Source organism: Corythoichthys intestinalis, chromosome 21, assembly GCF_030265065.1.
Source record: "Corythoichthys intestinalis isolate RoL2023-P3 chromosome 21, ASM3026506v1, whole genome shotgun sequence".
NCBI lineage: Eukaryota > Metazoa > Chordata > Actinopteri > Syngnathiformes > Syngnathidae > Corythoichthys > Corythoichthys intestinalis.
This window is the reverse complement of record NC_080415.1, coordinates 17,077,121-17,097,930: the sequence shown is the minus strand read 5'-3', so window position 1 is coordinate 17,097,930 and position 20,810 is coordinate 17,077,121. Positions and strand designations below refer to the sequence as shown.

General features: G+C 40.5%; 1 protein-coding gene across 7 annotated transcripts in view; it reads right to left on the bottom strand.

The window, feature by feature from the left end:
* The window catches only part of arhgap44b (Rho GTPase activating protein 44b), a 103,615-nt gene that overhangs the window by 14,475 nt on the left and 68,330 nt on the right, over positions 1-20,810 (bottom strand). For 3 of the 7 annotated variants that reach the window (XM_057825432.1, XM_057825435.1, XM_057825433.1), the window contains exons 12-20: positions 15,774-15,855; positions 15,617-15,697; positions 9,795-9,908; positions 5,878-5,969; positions 5,625-5,805; positions 4,837-4,854; positions 4,320-4,484; positions 1,059-1,115; positions 489-950 (exon numbers count right to left, since the gene is read on the bottom strand). In XM_057825432.1, coding sequence (XP_057681415.1) covers positions 489-950; positions 1,059-1,115; positions 4,320-4,484; positions 4,837-4,854; positions 5,625-5,805; positions 5,878-5,969; positions 9,795-9,908; positions 15,617-15,697; positions 15,774-15,855 — 1,252 coding nt within the window. The remainder of the gene's footprint in view (positions 1-488; positions 951-1,058; positions 1,116-4,319; positions 4,485-4,836; positions 4,855-5,624; positions 5,806-5,877; positions 5,970-9,794; positions 9,909-15,616; positions 15,698-15,773; positions 15,856-20,810) is intronic. The other 4 variants (XM_057825434.1, XM_057825436.1, XM_057825437.1 and 1 more) reach the window with 4 other exon arrangements.

The following is a 20,810-nucleotide window of genomic DNA, read 5'->3' as shown; positions in this document are numbered from 1 at the left end:
GAACAAAGTGCACTTAAAGTCCAGAAAATACGGAATAAATGTTTTGTTTTGTTTTCTGTTAAATGTAAACTCAGACATCAAGGGGTTAAAGTAGAAAAAATGGCTGTGAATCAGTGAGCTCATGTTCATTTGCCCTTCCCATTCAAAATGGATTGGACGTCTAGTGCCGTCAATGGCAGCCAATGAGTTCAAGGGCTGTAGTGTAACAAATTTTCTTTTAGTGCCTTTGCATATCTTGAAAAGCTCTTTATAAAACTAATTTATGAGACATCGTTGTCAGGGGCATCACACCCGTGGGGGACGTGCCCACACGTCATACCACTTTCATCACTGAAGGCTTTGACGCTTCTTTGTTGCCTAGCAACTGACTCGTGCATTTCCTGGCAACCAACAAAAAAGACTGCCGCTCCCCCTTCACCCACCTCTCGCTGGAGGGGCCTGTTAAAAAAAAAAAAAAAAAAAAAAAAAAACATTCTTCTCGCATTTACCTAGCGGCCTTGCGTCCTCTCTCTCGGCTACAGGTGGCCCAAGAAGGGGGGACGGATAGTGGGGTGCCCGGGAAAAGATCGTGGCGAGTAAGAACGAGTGGGGGTTTTATGTAAAGGGAAGAGCCGTTGGTGTCGGCATGCGGGGGCTCGGACGGGGAGGCTTGCTTGGTTGAGAGTGAGGAATTTTGGGCTCGGGGGTTGGAATTGATGTCGAGGGGCTGAGGGGATGGACATAGGGAGTGGAGGAACGGAGGGGGGCTGTAACCCGTGCGGCGAGGGACGACCACTGGCCCGGTGGGCACGCATTCGGGACTGCGGGAGAGCGGGCGCATACCGGGTGGTGCTCGGGTGTGGAAGTGTCGGGGAGGGAGCGAGAAGGGTGAGGAAGAGGGGTAAGGGGGGGGCGGCCTCTCCTCCTCGGGGGAGGGGCGGGTGTTACAGGAGTCCGACGGGTCATCCGAGCTGGAACGATAAAAGAAAGGTTTTACGGCGAGCCGGGAAGCCGTCCGTGAGGAGTAAGGGGTGGAAAACATCTCGTGATGTGGAAGAAGAAAAAAGAAGAAGCATCACCTCGTCCACTGCAGAGCCTTGCGACAATGGAAGGTGAAGCTGTGAAACATGCGGGGGCTGACGGCCAGAAGACAACATGAGAGCGCCGCACGTGCAGCGGGGAGCCCCTTTCACGCTGACAAAATTGGCACGTCATCGGAGTAGCGTTCCTCGCCTCGTCAATATTTGTGATTTCACCTTTTAGCTTATTTTTAAAAAGGGGTTTTCTTGCTCAGGTCATTGATTTTATTTGAGGGTATTGACATCCAAATCAGGTAAACAGAGACTGTATTACACTATTTTGTAGCTTCTGATACTGCATTTTGAAGTGACCAAAAGTAATGGGATGCCAAACGCAAGGCCTGCGAGCCAGATCTGGACCGCTGCATGATTTTGCGCAAAAAAAGCAAATCATTTGCATCAAAGTCATGTTTCTCGCTTAAAAGAAACTAAAAAAAAAAAAAATAGATCGTCTTCATCATCGAGATATGCATTAAAAAAATTTTTTTTTAAAAACTAATCAATCTTCCTTTTAAAATAAATAGTCATTGAGGACAACATGCCTTCTGATTTCAAATCCAGTTGTCAGGACAAGTAATGAAAATTAAAGTAATTTATAAATTAGTTCAAGAAAAAAATTAAATAGGTATTAGGTCTTCAGATTGCCCCTAAATACAGGACCCCCCCCCCCACACACACACACACATTTTAGACAGTGCAAGTAAAATCTTCATGTACTCACACCTGCGCGACTAGTAATTTATTATAATTTTTAAAAAAATTTAAGCCATTTTTTTTTCTTGATTTTGTTGTTGTTGTTGTTGCTGACAAACTTCTATCCACCTATCAAAGCCCAATTGTATGCTGTACAATCAATTACAAAAAAAGAAAAGAAAAAAAAAGATAAATACAGTATTTTATAGAGCTGTCCCAATCCGATCACGAAGTCTCTCACTCTCACTCCTGCCGCTTTTCGTGGTCAGGCAATGTACTGGAGTTGCTTATTAAAGTGAGATGATTGACAGACGTTAAGGTTTGATCTTGCCAGAGATATCTGGAAGCGGAAACTTTAAAGCGCCGCATGCGTCAATCATCGTTTAACTTGTTAAACAGTTGCTGTGGCAACTCATTGTGTGTAGGTGAGCAGATTTGAGTAGACTCACTCAATAAAGGACTTAATAAAGACAAGCATTTTTCAACTCTGGTGGGACAGTACATTTGAAGTGCTTAAAAACCATTTATTAAAATATATATATATGGCGGAAAACACTCAGGTGACTTGAAGTTCTGCTCTGAGACCCCTAATTTGGCCAAATTTTGAAATTGTCCTCTATGTATGTGTGATACATCATTGGAAAGCTTAAAACAGGGGTGTCCAAACTTTTTGCAAATGGGGCCAGATTTGGTGTGGTAAAAATGTGGGGGGCCGACCTTGGCTGACGTCTTTTACGTAGACCAATATATATAAGCAAATTTTAGCAAGCCACTCTGTGTGTCACATTTGCTTAATTATTTTTTTAAAATCAATAATTTCAACAATCTCGCAATTAGCCTTTGTGGGATTTTCTTTAGACTCTCGGGCTCTTGTGAAATACTGCTGCTGTAAATTTAAACTACATACCTTCAAGTTGGTTCAATTTCTCACTACAAATCTTCCCTGTAATCTTGTTGTACATGTCAGCGTGTCTTCTTTGGTAATATCGCCTCACATTTCCACCTATCCTTGAAAAGTCGGCCGTCGCAGTCAACTTTTTTTTTTTGTCGCCATTTTAGAAAATTGGGAGTAAAGCGTCACACGGGGTAATGTTGCTTAGAGTGCTGCTGCCTTATAGTGGGTAAATGAGGAGCAGCATTTAGTGTGTAAGTTACCTCATACGCTGGTAGCAGTACTGCTGACCAATTTATTAAGTCTGTGTGCGGGCCAGACGTTATTGATTTTATGACTGAGGCTGGGGGCCGGATGAAATTTGACCACGGGCTGCTTTTGGCCCCCGGGCCGGACTTTGGACATGTCTGGCTTAAAATCTCTATTTTCTGGGGGGAGAAAATTTTTGAACAGGAGGGAATTTTTTGACACCTTAAAAGTAGATCAAATCAGGTGAGTAAAAAAATAGACATTTTTGAAACCTTTGAAATTTTTTCTCATTTAAAAAAAGGTTTTGGACACCCATCCTGGTATATAATTAATAACAAACGTTTCAATATGATCCCCCTTTGTCTACCCAAACTTTGATAATCAATATGCATGCACTAAGACATGTGGGTGGATGTACAATAATAAAGGAAATTGGTGTTTTAGTTAAAGTAGATTCAATTTAGCCCTGTGTTTTATTTCGTGAATAAACATGGCTAAACGGGGAGTTAGCTGTATAGTTAATGTTGGTTAATTTACTTTACTGCATAAAGTTTTTGATTTGGCTCAATTTTAATCTGTGAAAAGAAAAAACATTTCCAGGGGAATTTTAGCGGTTAAATGCGGTTTAAATCTGTTAAAAGCGGTTGCGCAGTGTCTGTACACGAGGGATTCAGGGTAAAACGGACAAAAGAAAAGTAGTCCGGGGGCATAATGCGCCATGAAACTGCTATGGCAGAATATAGACATATTGTTTTATTAAACACAACAGTTCTTTTGGCTTAAAATACAGCAGTTTATTTTAAAGAGGGGAGCAAGAGCAGAAACTGCTTTTTCAGCCTTGTCTCTGTTTTCCGCCAAATACATTAAAGTTGTTTTTTTAATGATACTTTGGGAAAAAAGTGAAAATGTCTCATGTCTTAAATGTATCTCTTTCCAATACTAAATCTGAATACACTAAACACAAAGTAAACACAAAAAGTTTTTTGGGGGGGGTGGGGGGGGGGCTACCTTGTGGTTTTTCATTTATCGCGACGGCTTCTGGTCCCCAATAACTGCAAAAACGTGGGATCACTGTGATGCACAAATGAGCTGTTAAAGTAAATGAATGGAAATGTTTCTTTCACAGTTTCGGTGCTACATCAACCAGTTCGTCATCTAAATGTGGGAAACTGCAAAAATGTGCGTACAAACATAAATATCGGTTGTCCCATAACAGCTCCGATGTGCTAATTCACCATGAAGACAGCGTGAAAGGGGCTACAGATGTCTAAAAAAAAATAATCAACATATTCAAGCATGTCTGGGGTCAAAGGTAAAAGTTGAAGGAATGTCCTTCTACGGGGACGATTACAGGGCACTGGTCTGGAGTCAGCTTTGGGACATGGGGCAGGTAAGGGGCTTAAACAGGGGGCGCACAACAGCCTTACCTGGCTCGCTCGCTGTTAGTGGAAGAAGGGGTGGGGGAGGGGGACCCCAAAGGGTCCCCGGACTGCTCGGGGACAACCGCGTCTGCGGGCGGTGTGGAGGTTTTACGTGAGGACGATGAGCCCCTGCGGGACACCCATGAAGTGTCCATCACCCTGACACCCATGCTGTAGTGGGAGAAAGACGCACAGCCAGTCGAATGATCATTCGCTGTCAGCCCTCCCGGTCCAAATGAATCGGCCGCCCTTCACCACCAATGGTAGCGAATGAGTTCTAGACCAAATATCATCCACCTGCCATACTTTGCTGACTAATGCCTTGTGAGAACAGAAAACAGCTCAAACTCTCAAATGAACTTGTGCTCAAGTTGGTACTGTCAAACGAGTCCATCCGGTGCCAAACATAACAATAATGCAATTTACACACACAGAACAAGGCTGCTTTGTTCACATCCAGTGAAAACAAGCAAAACACGCAAATTACTGCGTGATAAAAGGGGTGAAAAGGTTAATACGGTACCTCTGTATCTTCCTGATGCTGCATGGTTTAAAGAAGAAAGAAATGCTGGGTGAAAAGTCAACACTTAGACATGTCAATGTTTCTATCAGTTCACTTTAGGCAATCATCAAAACAATTATTTCAAGAGGACCTTAATTGGCACTGCCCAGAACTATGGCCAAATAAATTTTGTCACGTTCTCTAGGATTTAATTATATTTTATTGGAAATAAAATAGAATATGACTATCAAGTTTCATGTTCAAATCTTGACTCCGTCACAGCTGATAGCAGCCTCGCGGAAGGATGAGTTCTACGGATCATGGCTGGGTCCGGGTTTAATTAGCTAAGCTGCGCTGAGACGCCGCGCTGGGCACGATGAGGCCAATGAGGGTTTGAAAGAAAAGCAGAAAGATAAGAAAGAAAGAGTGAGAGAATGTCTTAACATAATCCTAAGGGTGGATAGATGAACAATTACAGGAGTAGTAGGAGCATAAGCTACAGAGTTGAGGTTCGTTTTTCACTAATTCATAGGTTGTTTCACCGATTCTTGATTTTTTTTAATGCAAAACTTTAAAGGGAACCTCTGATTTGAAGACTTGTACGCTCTAATAAGCCACAATTGTTCTCTTTCACTAAAGTATGTAATTAGAAACACATAAATTATTGCCATTTATTTAAAAATCTTTAATACCATAAATTTACACTGAAAACAAAGGAATTTAACTCGTTTTAATTTGTGTTTTTGCAGTGCAGCCGGGTGTCGGAATCACTCGATAAAAAGAATCGTGCCAAAAACAAAGCCACCAACCCGTCTTTCTTGTAAAACTCCAGCATCATGTTGTCGGTGGCGACGCTGAGCGGCCTTCGACTCTGCTCGTTCTGCCGCCTCTCCATCTGCTCCATGTCGGGAGATGGCATGGAACTGTAGTTGGCGTTATGGTTGGCGTGCACGGGACTGCCGTAGTTGCCCGTCACGTTGAACTCGATTTCTGAGAGAAGGCGAGTAAGAAATCGAATTGATGAAAAACCACTTGCATATTTTTATCTCGTGTTCACCTCACCTCCAGGGAAGAACCAGTCGGCATGCTGGATGATCGGCTCGATAATACCGACGATCTGCAGGGACACTGTGGTCATCATCTCTGTGATGTTCCTGTGAATGACAGAAGGATCTCCAATGACTGGATCAGCACAGTAGTTGTGTTCTTCTCAGGGGTGAAAGTGGCTAGAATTTCTTGCCGGAACTCCCCGACGTGAAGGTCGCCATGGGAGGGGGGTTGGGGGGGGTCAAACCTCTTAAACTACTGAAATGCAAATAAAACTGGTTTAACACATTTATTTGTATAACACATATAAAAACTGATTTTTATTCAAAATTGGATTTTTTCAATGATATGCAAAATACAAGTTAACAAAAACAGCAATAACCCCAACCTCCATCTCCTAATTTTTATTTTCCCTCATTTCCTCACATACTAAATGCCAAATCTCAATTTTAACTACTTAAGAACATACAGTGGGGAGAACAAGTATTGGATACACTACCGATTTTGCTGGTTTTCCCACTTGCAAAGCATGTAGAGGTCTGTAATTTGTATCATAAGTTCTCTTCAACTGTGAGGGACGGAATCTAATACAAAAAAACAGAAAATCACGTATGATTTTTAAATGATAAATTTGCGTTTAATTGCATGAAATAAGTATTTGATACATCACAAAAATCGAACTTAATATTTGGTACAGAAACCTTGGTTTGCTATTACAGATACCAAACATTTCCTGTAGTCCTTGACAAGGTTTTCACACACTGCAGCAGGGATTTTGGCCCACTCCTCCATGCAGATCTTCTCCAGAGCCTTCAGGTTTCGGGGCTGCTGACGGGCAACACGGACTTTCAGCTCCCTCCATAGATTTTCTATCGGGTTCAGATCTGGTAACTGGCTAGGCCACTCCAGGACCTTAAGATGCTTCTTACTGAGCCACTCTTTAGTTGCCTTGGCTGTGTGCTTTAGGTCGTTGTCATGCTGGAAGACCCAGCCACGACCCATCTTCAGGGCTCTCACTGAAGGAAGGAGGTTGTCAGCCAAGATCTGGCGATACATAGCCCCATCCATCCTCCCCTCAATATGGTGCAGTCGTCCTGTACCCTTGGCAGAGAAGCAGCCCCAAAAAATGATGTTTCCTCCTCCATCTTTCACGGTTAGAATGGTGTTCTTGGGGTTGTACTCATCCTTCTTTTTCCTCCAAACACGACGAGCCGATTTTAGACCAAAAAGTTCCATTTTGGTCTCATCCGACCACATGACCTTCTCCCATTGCTCCTCTGGATCATCCAGATGGTCAGTGGCAAACTCCAGACGTGTCTGGACATGCACTGGCTTCAGCAGCGGGACCTTGCGTGCGCTGTAGGATTTTAATCCATGACGGCGTAATGTGTCTCCGATGGTTTTCTTCGAGACTGTGGTTCCAGCTCTCTTCAGGTCATTGACCAGGTCCTGCTGTGTAGTTCTGGGCTGATCCCTCACCTTCCTCATGATCAGTGATGCCCCACGAGGTGAGATCTTGCATGGAGCCCCAGAATGAGGCAGATTGACCGTCAACTTGAACTTCTTCCATTTTCTAATAATCGCTCCAACAGTTGTTACCTTCTCACCAAGCTGCTTGCTTATTTTCCTGTAGCCCATCCCAGCCTTGTGCAGGTCTATTATTTTATCCCTGATGTCCTTGCACAGCTCTTTGGTCTTGGCCATTGTGGAGAGGTTGGAGTTTGTTTGTTTGAGCATGTGAACAGGTGTCTTTTATACAGGTAACAAGTTCAAACAGGTGCAGTTACTTCCGCTAATGAGTGGAGAACAAGAGGGGTTCTTAAAAAAGAACTAAGAGCCGAAATATTTACTAGTTGGTAATGTATCAAATACTTATTTCATGCAGTTAAATACTGATTTTCTGGATTTTTGTATTAGATTCCGTCCCTCACAGTTGAAGAGAACTTATGATACAAATTACAGACCCCTACATGGCTTGCATGTGGGAAAACCAGCAAAATCGGCAGTGTATCAAATACTTGTTCTCCCCACTGTAAGTAGCCTAACATAAATGAACAAATACAAGTCCAAAGTGCACATTGACAGCTAAGATGTTCTGAACCCCCCCATCAGAGCAAATAAAACTAAATATGATAAATAAGCCTCCTCAACTCTTTCCTTGCTTTTAAATATTTGATCCATTTAATGTTGCATTGCCCTTTTTTTGTCGCATCAATTCAACAACCTTTTTTTTTTTTTTGTTTGTTTTTTTTTGTTTGCTTTTCCAGAAAACATGTACATTTAAACCAATCAAAGCTAACTATCTCTGCTGATCACATGTCAGGTGTCAGCCAATTGAACGGATAAATTAGTCCAGGCATTTTGCTTTGCTGCGTGAATTCACACATTGACGTGACTCATCATCGTCAGACTCAGATAACTGCAGCAGCTGGGGAAAACTCCATGCCGTCAGTGGAATAAAATAAATAATAAATATTGGTGGAAACGGATTACGCTACACAAGCACTTTATTATGCTTTCTGTTAACACTTGTGTATGTAAATCTGATGTTGGTAGATTCTTTTCTTCTTGGAGATGAAATGCATGTGTGGCAGCTTAGCATTTTTTTTTTCTTTACATAGCATTTTGACAGTTTCCATCATAGTTGTATAGAGTTCATTTTGCCTACACTTATATATTGGTCAAACCCTTTCTTTTATCCCAGGCAATAGTAGGTGGTTTTATTTACCTGACATGTTTCGGCGGGCACTTCCGCCTTCGTCAGAGGGTCACTGATGTTGGTGTGACGCGTCTTTATCAGCTGATGGATGAAGGCGTGACTCGCCTGTCACGCCCTCTGCTGCCCATTCACTCTACCAAGATGCTGTTCCAGGTCGTAGAGAGCATGTATGCCCCCTCGTCCCTGTTGAGGGTCCTCGGGCCCCGCTTGCGGATCTCAATGGCCTCCCTGATCCAGCGGTGATGTTTGTTTTCTTCGGTGCGGATGACTCTGGCCTTTTCCCAGTCCATGATGTGGTTTTCCCTTTTACAGTGATCGGTGATGGCTGATTTGTGATGTTCTTGTTGTGATTGTTCTTTTATTGCCCTTGTTTGTCTCATTGTTGTCTCCTTTTCACATTCCTTCTTGTGTTCTGTTTTTCTTGTAATGAAGCTCCTCCATGTCTCCCCCGATGTATGATTTATTGCATGATTTGCATGGAATTTCATATATTGAGTTGTGCCTTCATCCATCAGCTGATAAAGACGCGTCACACCAACATCAGTGACCCTCTGACGAAGGCGGAAGACCCCGCCGAAACATGTCAGGTAAATAAAACCACCTACTATTGCCTGGGATAAAAGAAAGGGTTTGACGAGTTGCCATCATAGTTTTGGAATCAAAGCACCGTGTACTGGAACATGATTCCAGCCCTGAATCTTTTACCGGAACAGCATTCCAGCCCTGAATCTTATACCTGAACTGTGTTCCTGACCATTCTGGCCCACTTTCACCCCTGGTTCTTCTCTAAATGAACGTTAGTACCTCTGCTTAAAGCAAAGAGTACTTTTACTACCTCTGCAGAGGGCAAAGCGATAGCTGTTAGAGACTAATTAAGAGCTTGATAGATTGATGGCCAACACATTCAGAAAGACGCCAGCGAGGGCAACTTCTTTCCAAACTGCTGCGTCACCATCGTAAACATAGCCCCTCTCCGAAATGGTTGTCTGGAGGTTTTTATCAGCTCAAAAGGACAATGAAGACTCAGAAAGCGGCGTGAATGTCGCCTGACGTCACCACAGATGTTGATTTTAACTCACTGGCATCCACTGACGGCGATAGACGTCCAATCCATTCAAACCGGGATGGATGCCCTTCTGGTTCGAATGGATTGGACGTCTACTAATGACAAACAATCGTGGATTCATTAGCAAAAAAATTTGAACATTCTTACCCGTCGCTATGCGTCCACAACAGGTTGGGCCCCAGCACAATGGCAATATTCCCAGGAGTCATCTTGTTCACGTCCTGGTATTCCGTCAGCTTGGACAGAAACTTAATCAGATATCTGCAAACATGTCGCACCAAGTGAGCGCAAGGTCGTAACATATATTTGCATAACCTACTTCTCCATTAATTCTTCCTCTTTTCCCAACAGACTCGCAAGAGGAAAAATAGGAGATTACTGAGCGGTGCAAGTTTCCCGACAATAAAGTAAAGCAGAATGTGATAAACTTCCATAAAAGCTTCCCGAAGCTAAACACAACTCCCATTTGAGAAGTCCCATGAGGACAAAGAATTGGGCTAGTGGGCCGAATGAGTGTGTGTGTCGTGAACAGGCGGCTCGTTATGGTGAGCGACGCTTGTTTGGTTGTGTCTGACATCTCCGCCGAGGAGACGGGCTAAAAATATACCCAATTTGTAAAATGCGACAGACACATTGACGCATGCAGTTAGCACTCCATCCCATCGCTTTTATCACAGGCATACAACAAAGATACAAAGGAACCAAGTAAGGAGAGGTAGAAGAGGAAAAATCAAAATCAGAGTTGTCCTGTAATGATGTTGTCAAATAAAAAAATCCAATACCGATATCAAACCGATACCGATACATGCGGTCATGGACTTAACATACAGTGGGGCAAATAAGTATTTAGTCAACCACCAATTGTGCAAGTTCTCCTACTTGAAAAGATTAGAGAGGCCTGTAATTGTCAACATTGGTAAACCTCAACCATGAGAGACCGAATGTGGGGGGAAAAAAAAGCACAAAATCCCATTGTTTGATTTTTAAAGAATTTATTTCCAAATTAGAGTTGAAAATAAGTATTTGTTCACCTACAAACAAGCAAGATTCATGGCTGTCATAGAGGTCTAACTTCTTCTAATGAGGTATAACGAAGCTCCACTCGTTACCTGTATTAATGGCACCTGTTTTAACTCATCTGTATAAAAGGCACCTGTCCACAACCTCAGTCACACTCCAAACTCCACTATGGCCAAGAACAAAGAGCTGTCGAAGGGCACCAGAGACAAAATTGTAGACCTGCACCAGGCTGTGAAGACTGAATCTGCAATAGGTAAAACGCTTGTTGTAAAGAAATCAAATGTGGGCGCAATTATTAGAAAATGGAAGACATACAACACCACTGATAATCTCCCTCGATCCGGGGCTCCATGCAAGATCTCACCCCATGGCGTCAAAATGATAACAAGATCGGTGAGCAAAAATCCCAGAACCACACAGGAGGAACTAGTGAATGACCTACAGAGAGCTGGGACCACAGTAACAAAGGCTACAATCAGTAACACAATGCGCGGCCAGGGACTCAAGTCCTGCACTGCTAGACGTGTCCCCCTGCTGAAGCCAGTACAGGTCCAGGCCTGTCTGCGGTTCGCTAGAGAACATTTGGATGATCCAGAAGAGGACTGGGAGAATGTGTTATGGTCAGATGAAACCAAAATGAACATTTTGGGTAGAAACACAGGTTCTCGTGTTTGTAGGAGGAAGAATACTAAATTGCAGCCGAAGAACACCATACTTACTGTGAAGCATGGAGGTGGAAAACATGCTTTGGGGCTGTTTTTCTGCAAAGGGACCAGGACGACTAATCTGTGTAAAGGAAAGAATGAATGGGGCCATGTATCGAGAGATTCTGAGTGAAAATCTCCTTCCATCAGCAAGGGCATTGAAGATGAGACGTGGCTGGGTCTTTCAGCATGACAATGATCCCAAACACGCAGTCAGGGCAACAAAGGAGTGCCTTCGTAAGAAGCATTTCAAGGTCCTGGAGTGGCCTAGCCCATCTCCAGATCTCAACCCCATAGAAAATCTGTGGAGGGAGTTGAAAGTCACTGTTGCCCAACGACAGCCCCAAAACCTCACTGCTCTAGAGGAGATCTGCATGGAGGAATGGGCCAAAATACCAGCAACAGTGTGTGAAAAGCTTGTGAAGAGTTACAGAAATCGTTTGGCCTCCGTTATTGCCAACAAAGGGTACATAACAAAGTATTGAGATGAACTTTTGGTATTGACCAAATACTTATTTTCCACCATGATTTGCAAATTAATTCTTTAAAAATCAAACAATGTGATTTTGTTTTTTCCCCCACATTCTGTCTCTCATGGTTGAGGTTTACCCATGTTGATAATTACAGGCCTCTCTAATATTTTCAAGTGGGAGAACTTGCACAAATAGTGGTTGACTAAATACTTATTTGCCCCACTGTATAATTGCCAATTGTATTGAGATGTCCCACTGGATGCTATACTGGAATAATGACAAATGTAACGACTTCAAGGTTTTCCAAATAAAATAAATATTCTGTGTAAAATATGAGAACAACTTAAACTGAAGTTATAGAAAAAGTGCCAAAATAATGTCGCATATAAATAAAATACAGGTCCCCTGGTTACGAAAGAGTTACGTAACTACTAGGGCTGTCAAATTTATCGCGTTAACGCGCGGTAATTCATTTTTAAAATTAATCACGTTAAAATATTCAACACATTTAACGCATGCGCGGGACGACCCACTCATGCGTTGCCGCAAACACACAACAATGGCGCCGTTTTATGTTTATTGAGAGCTAAGGGGCAGAGACAATCGAGAGGAGTGGACTCAGGCATTCATTGGGGCCGCGCTATTAATTGGCATAAGATTTGGCATTTCTTCCACAACAATTATAACAATTGTGGCGAGCGACGTGGGGTAGAGTGACAGTAGATAATCTTTTTCTTAACACCGTGTATTGGACACAACGCAGAGAAGATATACCATTTGCAGGCACCACTGACAGTCATGGTTGCCCAACTTCCCATCATGCATTTGGACGGAACAGTTAAGTCGCTACAGTATCATTTACTGAAAGCACAACAAAAATAATATTCCTATCTCTCAAAAAAAATAATGTTCACAAAAAGAAAAGCGCTCAATGCAAAGAGAACTGGCATTCCCAATCAAAATAGCTATGCAAAATAGTCCTCAGACATTGGTCAAACTCTATTCAAATATTTCATTTAGCTCAACAAATACATTAGATGGCAATATTTAGTCACAATATACAAACTATCAGAGGTCTCGTACGATGTGAAGTCAACACTCAAATGAACATAAGGTACAATGAACCCGGAAACTACGGCGTCAGTCGAGGGGCAACATGCACTAGAAAAACTTGGCTGGATCTCTAATTAATTTAAAACTCGCCCTTGACACCTTGTGATGTATTTCAATTACCACCTTCCACAATGGCGAACTATTAGTTTATTTTTTGATTGAAAATTTTACAAATTTTATTAAAATGAAAACATACAGAGGGGTTTTAATATAAAATTACTATAATTTGTACTCACATTTATCTTTTAAGAATTACAAGTCTCTATCCGTGGATCCATTTCACAGAAAGAATGTTAATATTGTTAAAACATGTTGATGACCCCGAAACGCAGTGTCAGCAATAAAATGAACAAGATATATAACAAGATATATGCTCGGATAGTAGCTTAGCCAATGCTCGTACATACATGACATCCCAAATGTGTGTGTGCGCGCAAGCATTTTTCTGTCTTACCTAGTGGAGAAGTAGATCCCGCATCCTTTTTGACTAAATATTCCAGCCATGAATATTTATGATAATACGTTGAAAATGTGAGATTTTTTTTTTTTGTTTCCCTCATTTATGAGGGGAATTCTAAATCAGGCTGCTTAGGAATGCTATGTTTGGCCAATATCGTCGCCCATTGAATATGGTACGCCCGGTGTTGGCTCTGTTGTACAATTAATGTCTTTAGTGGGGCAAATTGAAACGCCGCTAAACATTTTGGCGGAGCTTGCCGGCATTTCATGGTACACATTTTCAGTCCTTGGTTCTAGCTCAGTAGTTGGTATCGCTTTTGAAAGCTGTGGTTTGAAAAAATTACGAATATCCATACATGTCAATCCGAGGCCGTTGGCAATCTTACAAATAGTGACGCCCTTACAAATTGATGACTAATCTTACAATATTTTATATAGCGTGCAATATGAAACAAAAATAAAACTCAGTTTTTAAAATAATATGAATTTATTGGTAATATTGTCACATATAACCTGGTGTAATCAAAGAACAATCAATATCTTCAGCTGCATCATGATTACTAAAATTTTAAAGTGACTTTTGTTATAATTGTATGTAGCACTTTTGGCGATTTCTATCATGTCTTTTGATGGCTGAACTTCAATTCAGTTTGACTTGAAGATAGTTTGTTAGTGTGTCCAATTATAAATTAAAAAGGTCAATTGATAAAATTAACTTACCTATGCAATCTTTGAGTCAGGGAACATTTCTTTTGCTAATTCTGAGAAGTGATCAGGAATAGTTGCAGGCAAATTGTGTTCGGCAACAAATTGGCAGAATAACATCTCCGCTTTTGTCACTTCTCATTCTGCAGACTGCATCATTATGACCAGTGTTGTTAATCTTACTTTAAAAGAAGTAATTACAGTTACAAATTACTTCTCCCAAAAAATAATTTAGTAACTTAGTTACCTGAATGTAAGTGTAATTAGTTACTTGGCAAAGTAACTGGTGTTACCTTTAAATTTTTTTAATGTATTTTTTTTCATTTTTTCAAAAGAAAAAAAAAAGAAAAAACATAGTGACGTTTGCTATGTTTGGAAGTCATTTAATGTTGTGAATCAACCGTTAAAGTTGTTAAAATTGCTCCCGTTTTTGCATTAGTTCACTTCTGTATATTTTCGACATGTGAAAGTTTTAAAACTGTTTCATCATTTAAAGATAGATTCAAGTCAATATGTTGCCGATTTAGGAGTATTTTAGATAAAAAGTTACTTACGTTCGCTAGGAAGGTTCATTACAACACCTTTCTGAGAAGTCTACTGCTTTAAGATGGCGGTTCTTTACTACTGCCGCCGAGTCTGTCATTTCGCATCTAGTTCTATATGCACATGATATCTAGTGTAGCATAGATAGTGAGCGTAGATTGTAGGCTGTCGGCTACAGTCAGGAAATATCATCTCCCTTTCCTCTCGGAAATATTGGAGCCACCTAGCCTAGCATCGCATTTGCAACAGCGTCACAACTCTTCCCTCCTTCCCACACCCGCTCTTCTCTCTCCGTGTCTCTGACTTTGCTCACATCATTCAACCAACATAGTAACGCATAGTAACGCACATTGTCTCGTTGCCGAAACGGTGACGAAATCCGAACAGAGAAAGAGAACGTAATGCCCGTTAAACGTACAGATTTTGAACGTACGGCGTACACATTTAAAAATCAGTGCTCACTTGTACAAATTACGCCAAAACCGTACAACTTGACAGGTATGAATATCCATCTTGCATCTTATGTCCTCAGGTGGTTTTGGCTAAGCAAAGCAAATGATCGTCTCTAAGGAGCTAGTCACATTATCTGTTCGAAAAATAATAATGACAATTATAAAAATATTTGTTGTTCTTTTCATTCATTTTTGTTGTTTGATTTATGGCTTTACAACTTTAGACAACATTTTACCGGCAAAGTCTTAATTTTAAATCCATAATTGAAACAGTTTTTCTCCGTTTCATAAAGTTTTAAAAGCATTGCCTGACTCTGCCATTTTTTTCCAATGGCAAGGTATGCACACAGTATCGGCATCAGTCAATACCGCATAATCAGTATTGTGTGCCAAAAAATGATATCGCAACAACAGCAATCACAGTATCCATTTTGAGTCATCCTAGAAACAAAGTAAAGAAAGGCGACGTGAACGAGATGCAGAAGAAGACAAAATCTCACCTGAAATTGTTGTTGTTGGCCGGCGGCAATTTGTCACAAGCGCCACGGAGAGCCTGAAGCCTCTTGTCCTGGTCCGGGATGCTGAGAAAAGAAGAAACGGCATGAAAAACAAAACCTCTCCAACCTGCAGTTTGCCAAAACATTGAAAATGACTTACTTTGAGGCCTGAATCCAGTCGTTATAAAGCTCATATGTCATGAGGGGCTCGGGGAGCTCGCGCAGGTAAGATTTCAAAGCTCCTAGAAAACAATCATTATGGGTGATTTTTTTCGCACGTGTACGAGTGAAAAGACCAGATCACAAAATCACACTCTTGGATTTAGCATTTGAAGAGAGATATTCATCCTCGACCCAGCGTCGTCTAGCCTTCTCGGCTGAACAAGCATGTGACATTGGATTTGACTCCGTATTTAACGAGGCGTTGCGCGCTCGCTCTCATGAATAATTCTCCTCCGTTGTGCGCAGGGGAACGCCAAAGCTTTGCACTTTATACTGCATATTCTTGCCATATGTATTCATGATGCAATCTCTATTTCTATCAGGTGAGCAGTCGCCCACTTGTAACAGCAGCACAAAAACCACAAGTGGGTAACATATTCGTGTTGTTAACACATTACACGGAAATTTTTACCAACTCCGCCTTTTGGCCAAAGTAAAGCCGTTTCTTAGCAGCCATGATCTTGAAAAAGCGATTCATGCCTTTATTAGCTCAAGGCTAGACTACTGCAATGCACTTTATGTTGGTCCTTCCAAGTCCTCTATTTTGCGTCTGCAACTTGTTCAGAATGCTGCTGCTCAATTTTTAACTGGTACTTCCAGACGTGAACACATTACGCTCGTGCTTTTGTCACTCCAGTTGCTTCCAGTTCATTTTAGAATGGATTTTAAACTTTTACTGTTTGTTTTTAATTGTATTAAATAGGGATGTCCCGATCGCATATTTTTACACCCTAGTCCGAGTCACCTGATTTTGAGAATCTGCCAATACAGAGTCCTGATCCGATCCGATACCGAAAAAAAAGTGTTGTTCATAAAAAAACAAACATTTTTTTAAACATGTTACTGTCCCACTAGGGGTGTGACAAAGTATCGAAATGGTGATATATCGTGATACTTTGTATCACAAAAGGTTATCGATATACTCCTGCCAAGAATCGAGATATCGTTTTAAAAAGGTGTCAATGTCTAAAAAAAATAAAATAAAAAGGAAACCAACAAGTTGCTACCAAAATCCTCCACCATAATAGTGTTTCAGTTAACTCTAAGGCTGCATTGACGGTGCACGACGCCGAATCCATTTAGACTGGGAACATTCGTTCATTCGAAACCAGAGCATTCACAGTCATTCTGTCCGATTTTCAGGGCATTTACAGGTCATTTCCTGTTGAGTTTTAGTCACTGCCTATTCATTTGGGTGATTCCCAGGTCACTTCCTGTTCTGTAATCAAAATAAACAGAAGGTGACCCGTAAAACACCCCAAAATCAACAGGAAGTAACTGAAAATTAACAGGTAAATGACCTTAAATAGCCCCAAATGACCCCATTGCCTGGCATTGGCTTCCACTGAGGGCCATAGACGTTCAATCCGTTTGAAGTGGGAGGGATGGCAGCGAATGGACGAATGTGCATTCGCTGCCACCCTCCCAGTTCAAATGGATTGGACGTCTACTAGTGATAAACTCATTCCAGTTCACAGCAGAAGCTTGTTTTTCTGTTTATTAGTTTGTAGAATATTCTAGAAAGATTTCCTGACCAATGTATCGATAATCAGTGTATCGCCATATTGTCAGATCATCGTTATCGTGAGCTATGTATCACATATCGTATCGTATCATGAGGTACCAAGAAGTTCCCACTCCTAGGTCCCACCATGCTGCCTTCATAAAGTGAATTATTTTAAAACAAGAATCACATAGAAAAATACTTGTCTTTATTAAATGCTTCATTGAGTGAGTCCACTCAAATCGCTTTGATGCTCACACTGCTGAGAACAGCCTCTCACTTACACAATGAGTTGCCACAGCACACTACCGCTAGTGTTTATAACAAGCTCAACGAGGGTTGATCGGCCCGATTTCAGAACACGTGATCAGCCCGGGACATCCCTAGTATTAATGGCTGGGCTCCTTCATACTTGTCTCAGATTTTAACCTTCCGTAACCCTGGTAGGGCTCTTTGTTCTTCCGGCCAGCTTCTTTTGCAAGTTCCTAGGTCGAGACTTAAACAGTGGGGTGATTGGTATTTTGTGGTTGCTGCCCTCAAGTTGTGGAATAGTCTTCCTTCTGACATCCTCACCATCAATAAAGACCCACTTTTTTAGACTATCGTTTCCTTTTTTTCATGTGTCTGGGTTTGATCTGTTTTATTTTGTTGTAACGACTTTTAGCTCAATGCATTGTTTTGTTATTTTTTCAATTTTATTGTACACAGTGATCCTTCACTACTAAGCGCTTTAAACTTCATGCCCTCAGTCCATCGCAGATTTTTTTCAATTAAGAAAAACAAAATGAATACAGTATTTGATTTAAAAATGTTAAAATATATGCATTTACACATGTACAAATCATGGTTTTCTTGTAAATATATATACATATATATATTAGGGCTGTCAAACGATTAAAATTTTTAATCGAGTTAATTACAGCTTAAAAATTAATTAATCGTAATTAATCGCAATTCAAACCATCTATAAAATATGCCATATTTTTCTGTAAATTATTGTTGGAATGGAAAGATAAGACACAAGCTGGATATATACATTCAACATATGGTACATAAGGACTGTATTTGTTTATTATAACAATAAATCACCAAGATGGCATTAACAATATAAACATTCTGTTAAAGCGATCCATAGGTAGAAAGACTTGTAGTTCTTAAAAGAAAAATGTTAGTACAAGTTATAGAAATTTTACATTAAAACCCCTCTTAATGTTTTCGTTTTAATAAAATTTGTAAAATTTACAATTAAAAAAATAAACTCAAAAAATAAACTAGTAGCCCGCCATTGTTGATGTCAATAATTACTTACACAATGCTCATGGGTGCTGAAGCCTATATAATCAGTCGCGCCCAAGCGCCAGCAGAGGGCGGCAAAACTCCATAAAACACAACAAGTGAGCGTTTCATTGTACTGTCATTTAAATCTGTCCGAGCGGGGCATCTGCGTTAATTGCGTCAAATATTTTAACGTGATTAATTTAAAAAATTAATTAACGCCCGTTAACGCGATAATTTTGACAGCCCTAATGTATATATATATATATATATATATATATATATATATATATATATTTATATGGCGAAAAACACAGACAAGACTGAAAAATCAGTTTCTGCTCTTGCACCCGTCTTTAAAGAATACTGCTGTATTTTAAGCCAAAAGAACTGTTGTGTTTGATAGAACAATATGTCTATATGCTGCCATAGCAGATTCATAGCCTGGTACTCCAGACTCACCGCTGTTCCAGCTATTGAGTCTGGCCACCATTAAGCGGATAAAATTTCCAGGGCGGAGCAAGCCACAGCAAACAGACAGCGGAGTGGACCAATCAGCGACGGGCGGATGTGACGTTAGAAACGCGACGAGGGACTTGCGTGCGGAAGTAAACATACGAGGAGAGCGGAGTTCATTCAACATGGCTAGCGCGAGACAGACTGTTGTTAATGACTTGTGTCGATGTGTTTTTGGTCATTTAAAACTGATTTTACCGTGGATTGGAACATATTCTCGGCTCTCCTGTTCGCCATCTCTGTTGTTGTGGAGACGACTTCCGACTCGGAAGAGTGACGTTGCTCGTTAAGAACACGTCACGCAAATAAACGAATCTGATTTGACGATTGATTTTGTACTTGCTCGAGAGGCCGTTAATGGGCTGGGTCCCAGACTATTCTCTCAGTGTTTGAAAAATACAGGGAGAACAGTCTAGCCATGCCAGGCAAGCAGATTCATGGTGCATTAAGCCCCCGAACTATTTTTAATTTGCCCGTTTTACCCTGGAAACCCCCGTTTACAGACGTCGCACAACCGTTTTTGTTTCAACCTAGACATGAAAACAAGGTAAGTAATTATATTTATTGTTGAAATTGTCTGTAATTTTTAGCTTAGAATCATTAATTGATGTCTAATATTTTGTTTAAAAAAAACGACTTTAAAAAATTATTCACTCATATATTTTAAACTTCTAAACAAATTACGTCACAATGAAAAAAATGGCGTCTGTAAAAAAGTCACAGATATCTATCTCATAACTAGCTAAATTGTATTTTTTGTTACTGTCGTTTTTTCCCCGATATGTTAGATGATAAATATTCGATCCACACAAAGAAAAATTGAAAAAAAAAACATTTAATAGGGTAAATATGTGAAAAAGAACATCTCGACCACTCCTTGATGTCTGTGATTTCTGCATCACGACCCTTGTTATATGACCATGTTTCACCCATAAAATCCCCCAAAAATCCGGCTGTGGCCATTCACATCTGTGTCTTGACACTCGATGATACATGCTACATGGAGTTTTTGGATCGAAACAAGGTAAGTACGACATAATATCTCATTAAAATCATGGCGTCTTTAATTCTGCTCTCGCGTGCTCTCACCTCCAGTTAGGGTTTTGCTGTTTAATTTTTATTTTATTTTTAATTTTTAGATGCCCATAGATGAACATTTTCCGTCCCCCAGAAAATTGAGATTTTAAGCTTTCCAATAATGTATCACACGTGCATAACGGAACAATTTGAAAGTTGGCCAAATTGGGGGTCTCAGAGCAGAACTTCAAGTCAACTGAGTGTTTTCCGCTATATATATGTAAATTATATCATAATTAGTACATTTGCAGTGTTTAAAAAAACACTTATAAAAATATAGATATACGTATGATATAAGAGTTGTTTTTTTTTGTTTTTGTTTTATTAAATTATACTTTGAAAAAAAATGGAAAACACATGTCTTAAAGTATCTCTTTCCAATGCTCTTAAATCTGAATAAATACATTGAACACTCAAAAAAAAAAAAAAAAAAACCCAAATGCAATTAAGCTTCGCCTCTACTTTGCGGAGTTTCGATTTTCGCCGGTGTTCTGACGAATGGGTATTCCTTGTCGAAGTAGTATTCCCGCTGTTGATAGCAGCTTAATGTTGAACAAATTTACTTTACGTTTTGAAATGTTTATTTAGATATATTATAGATAT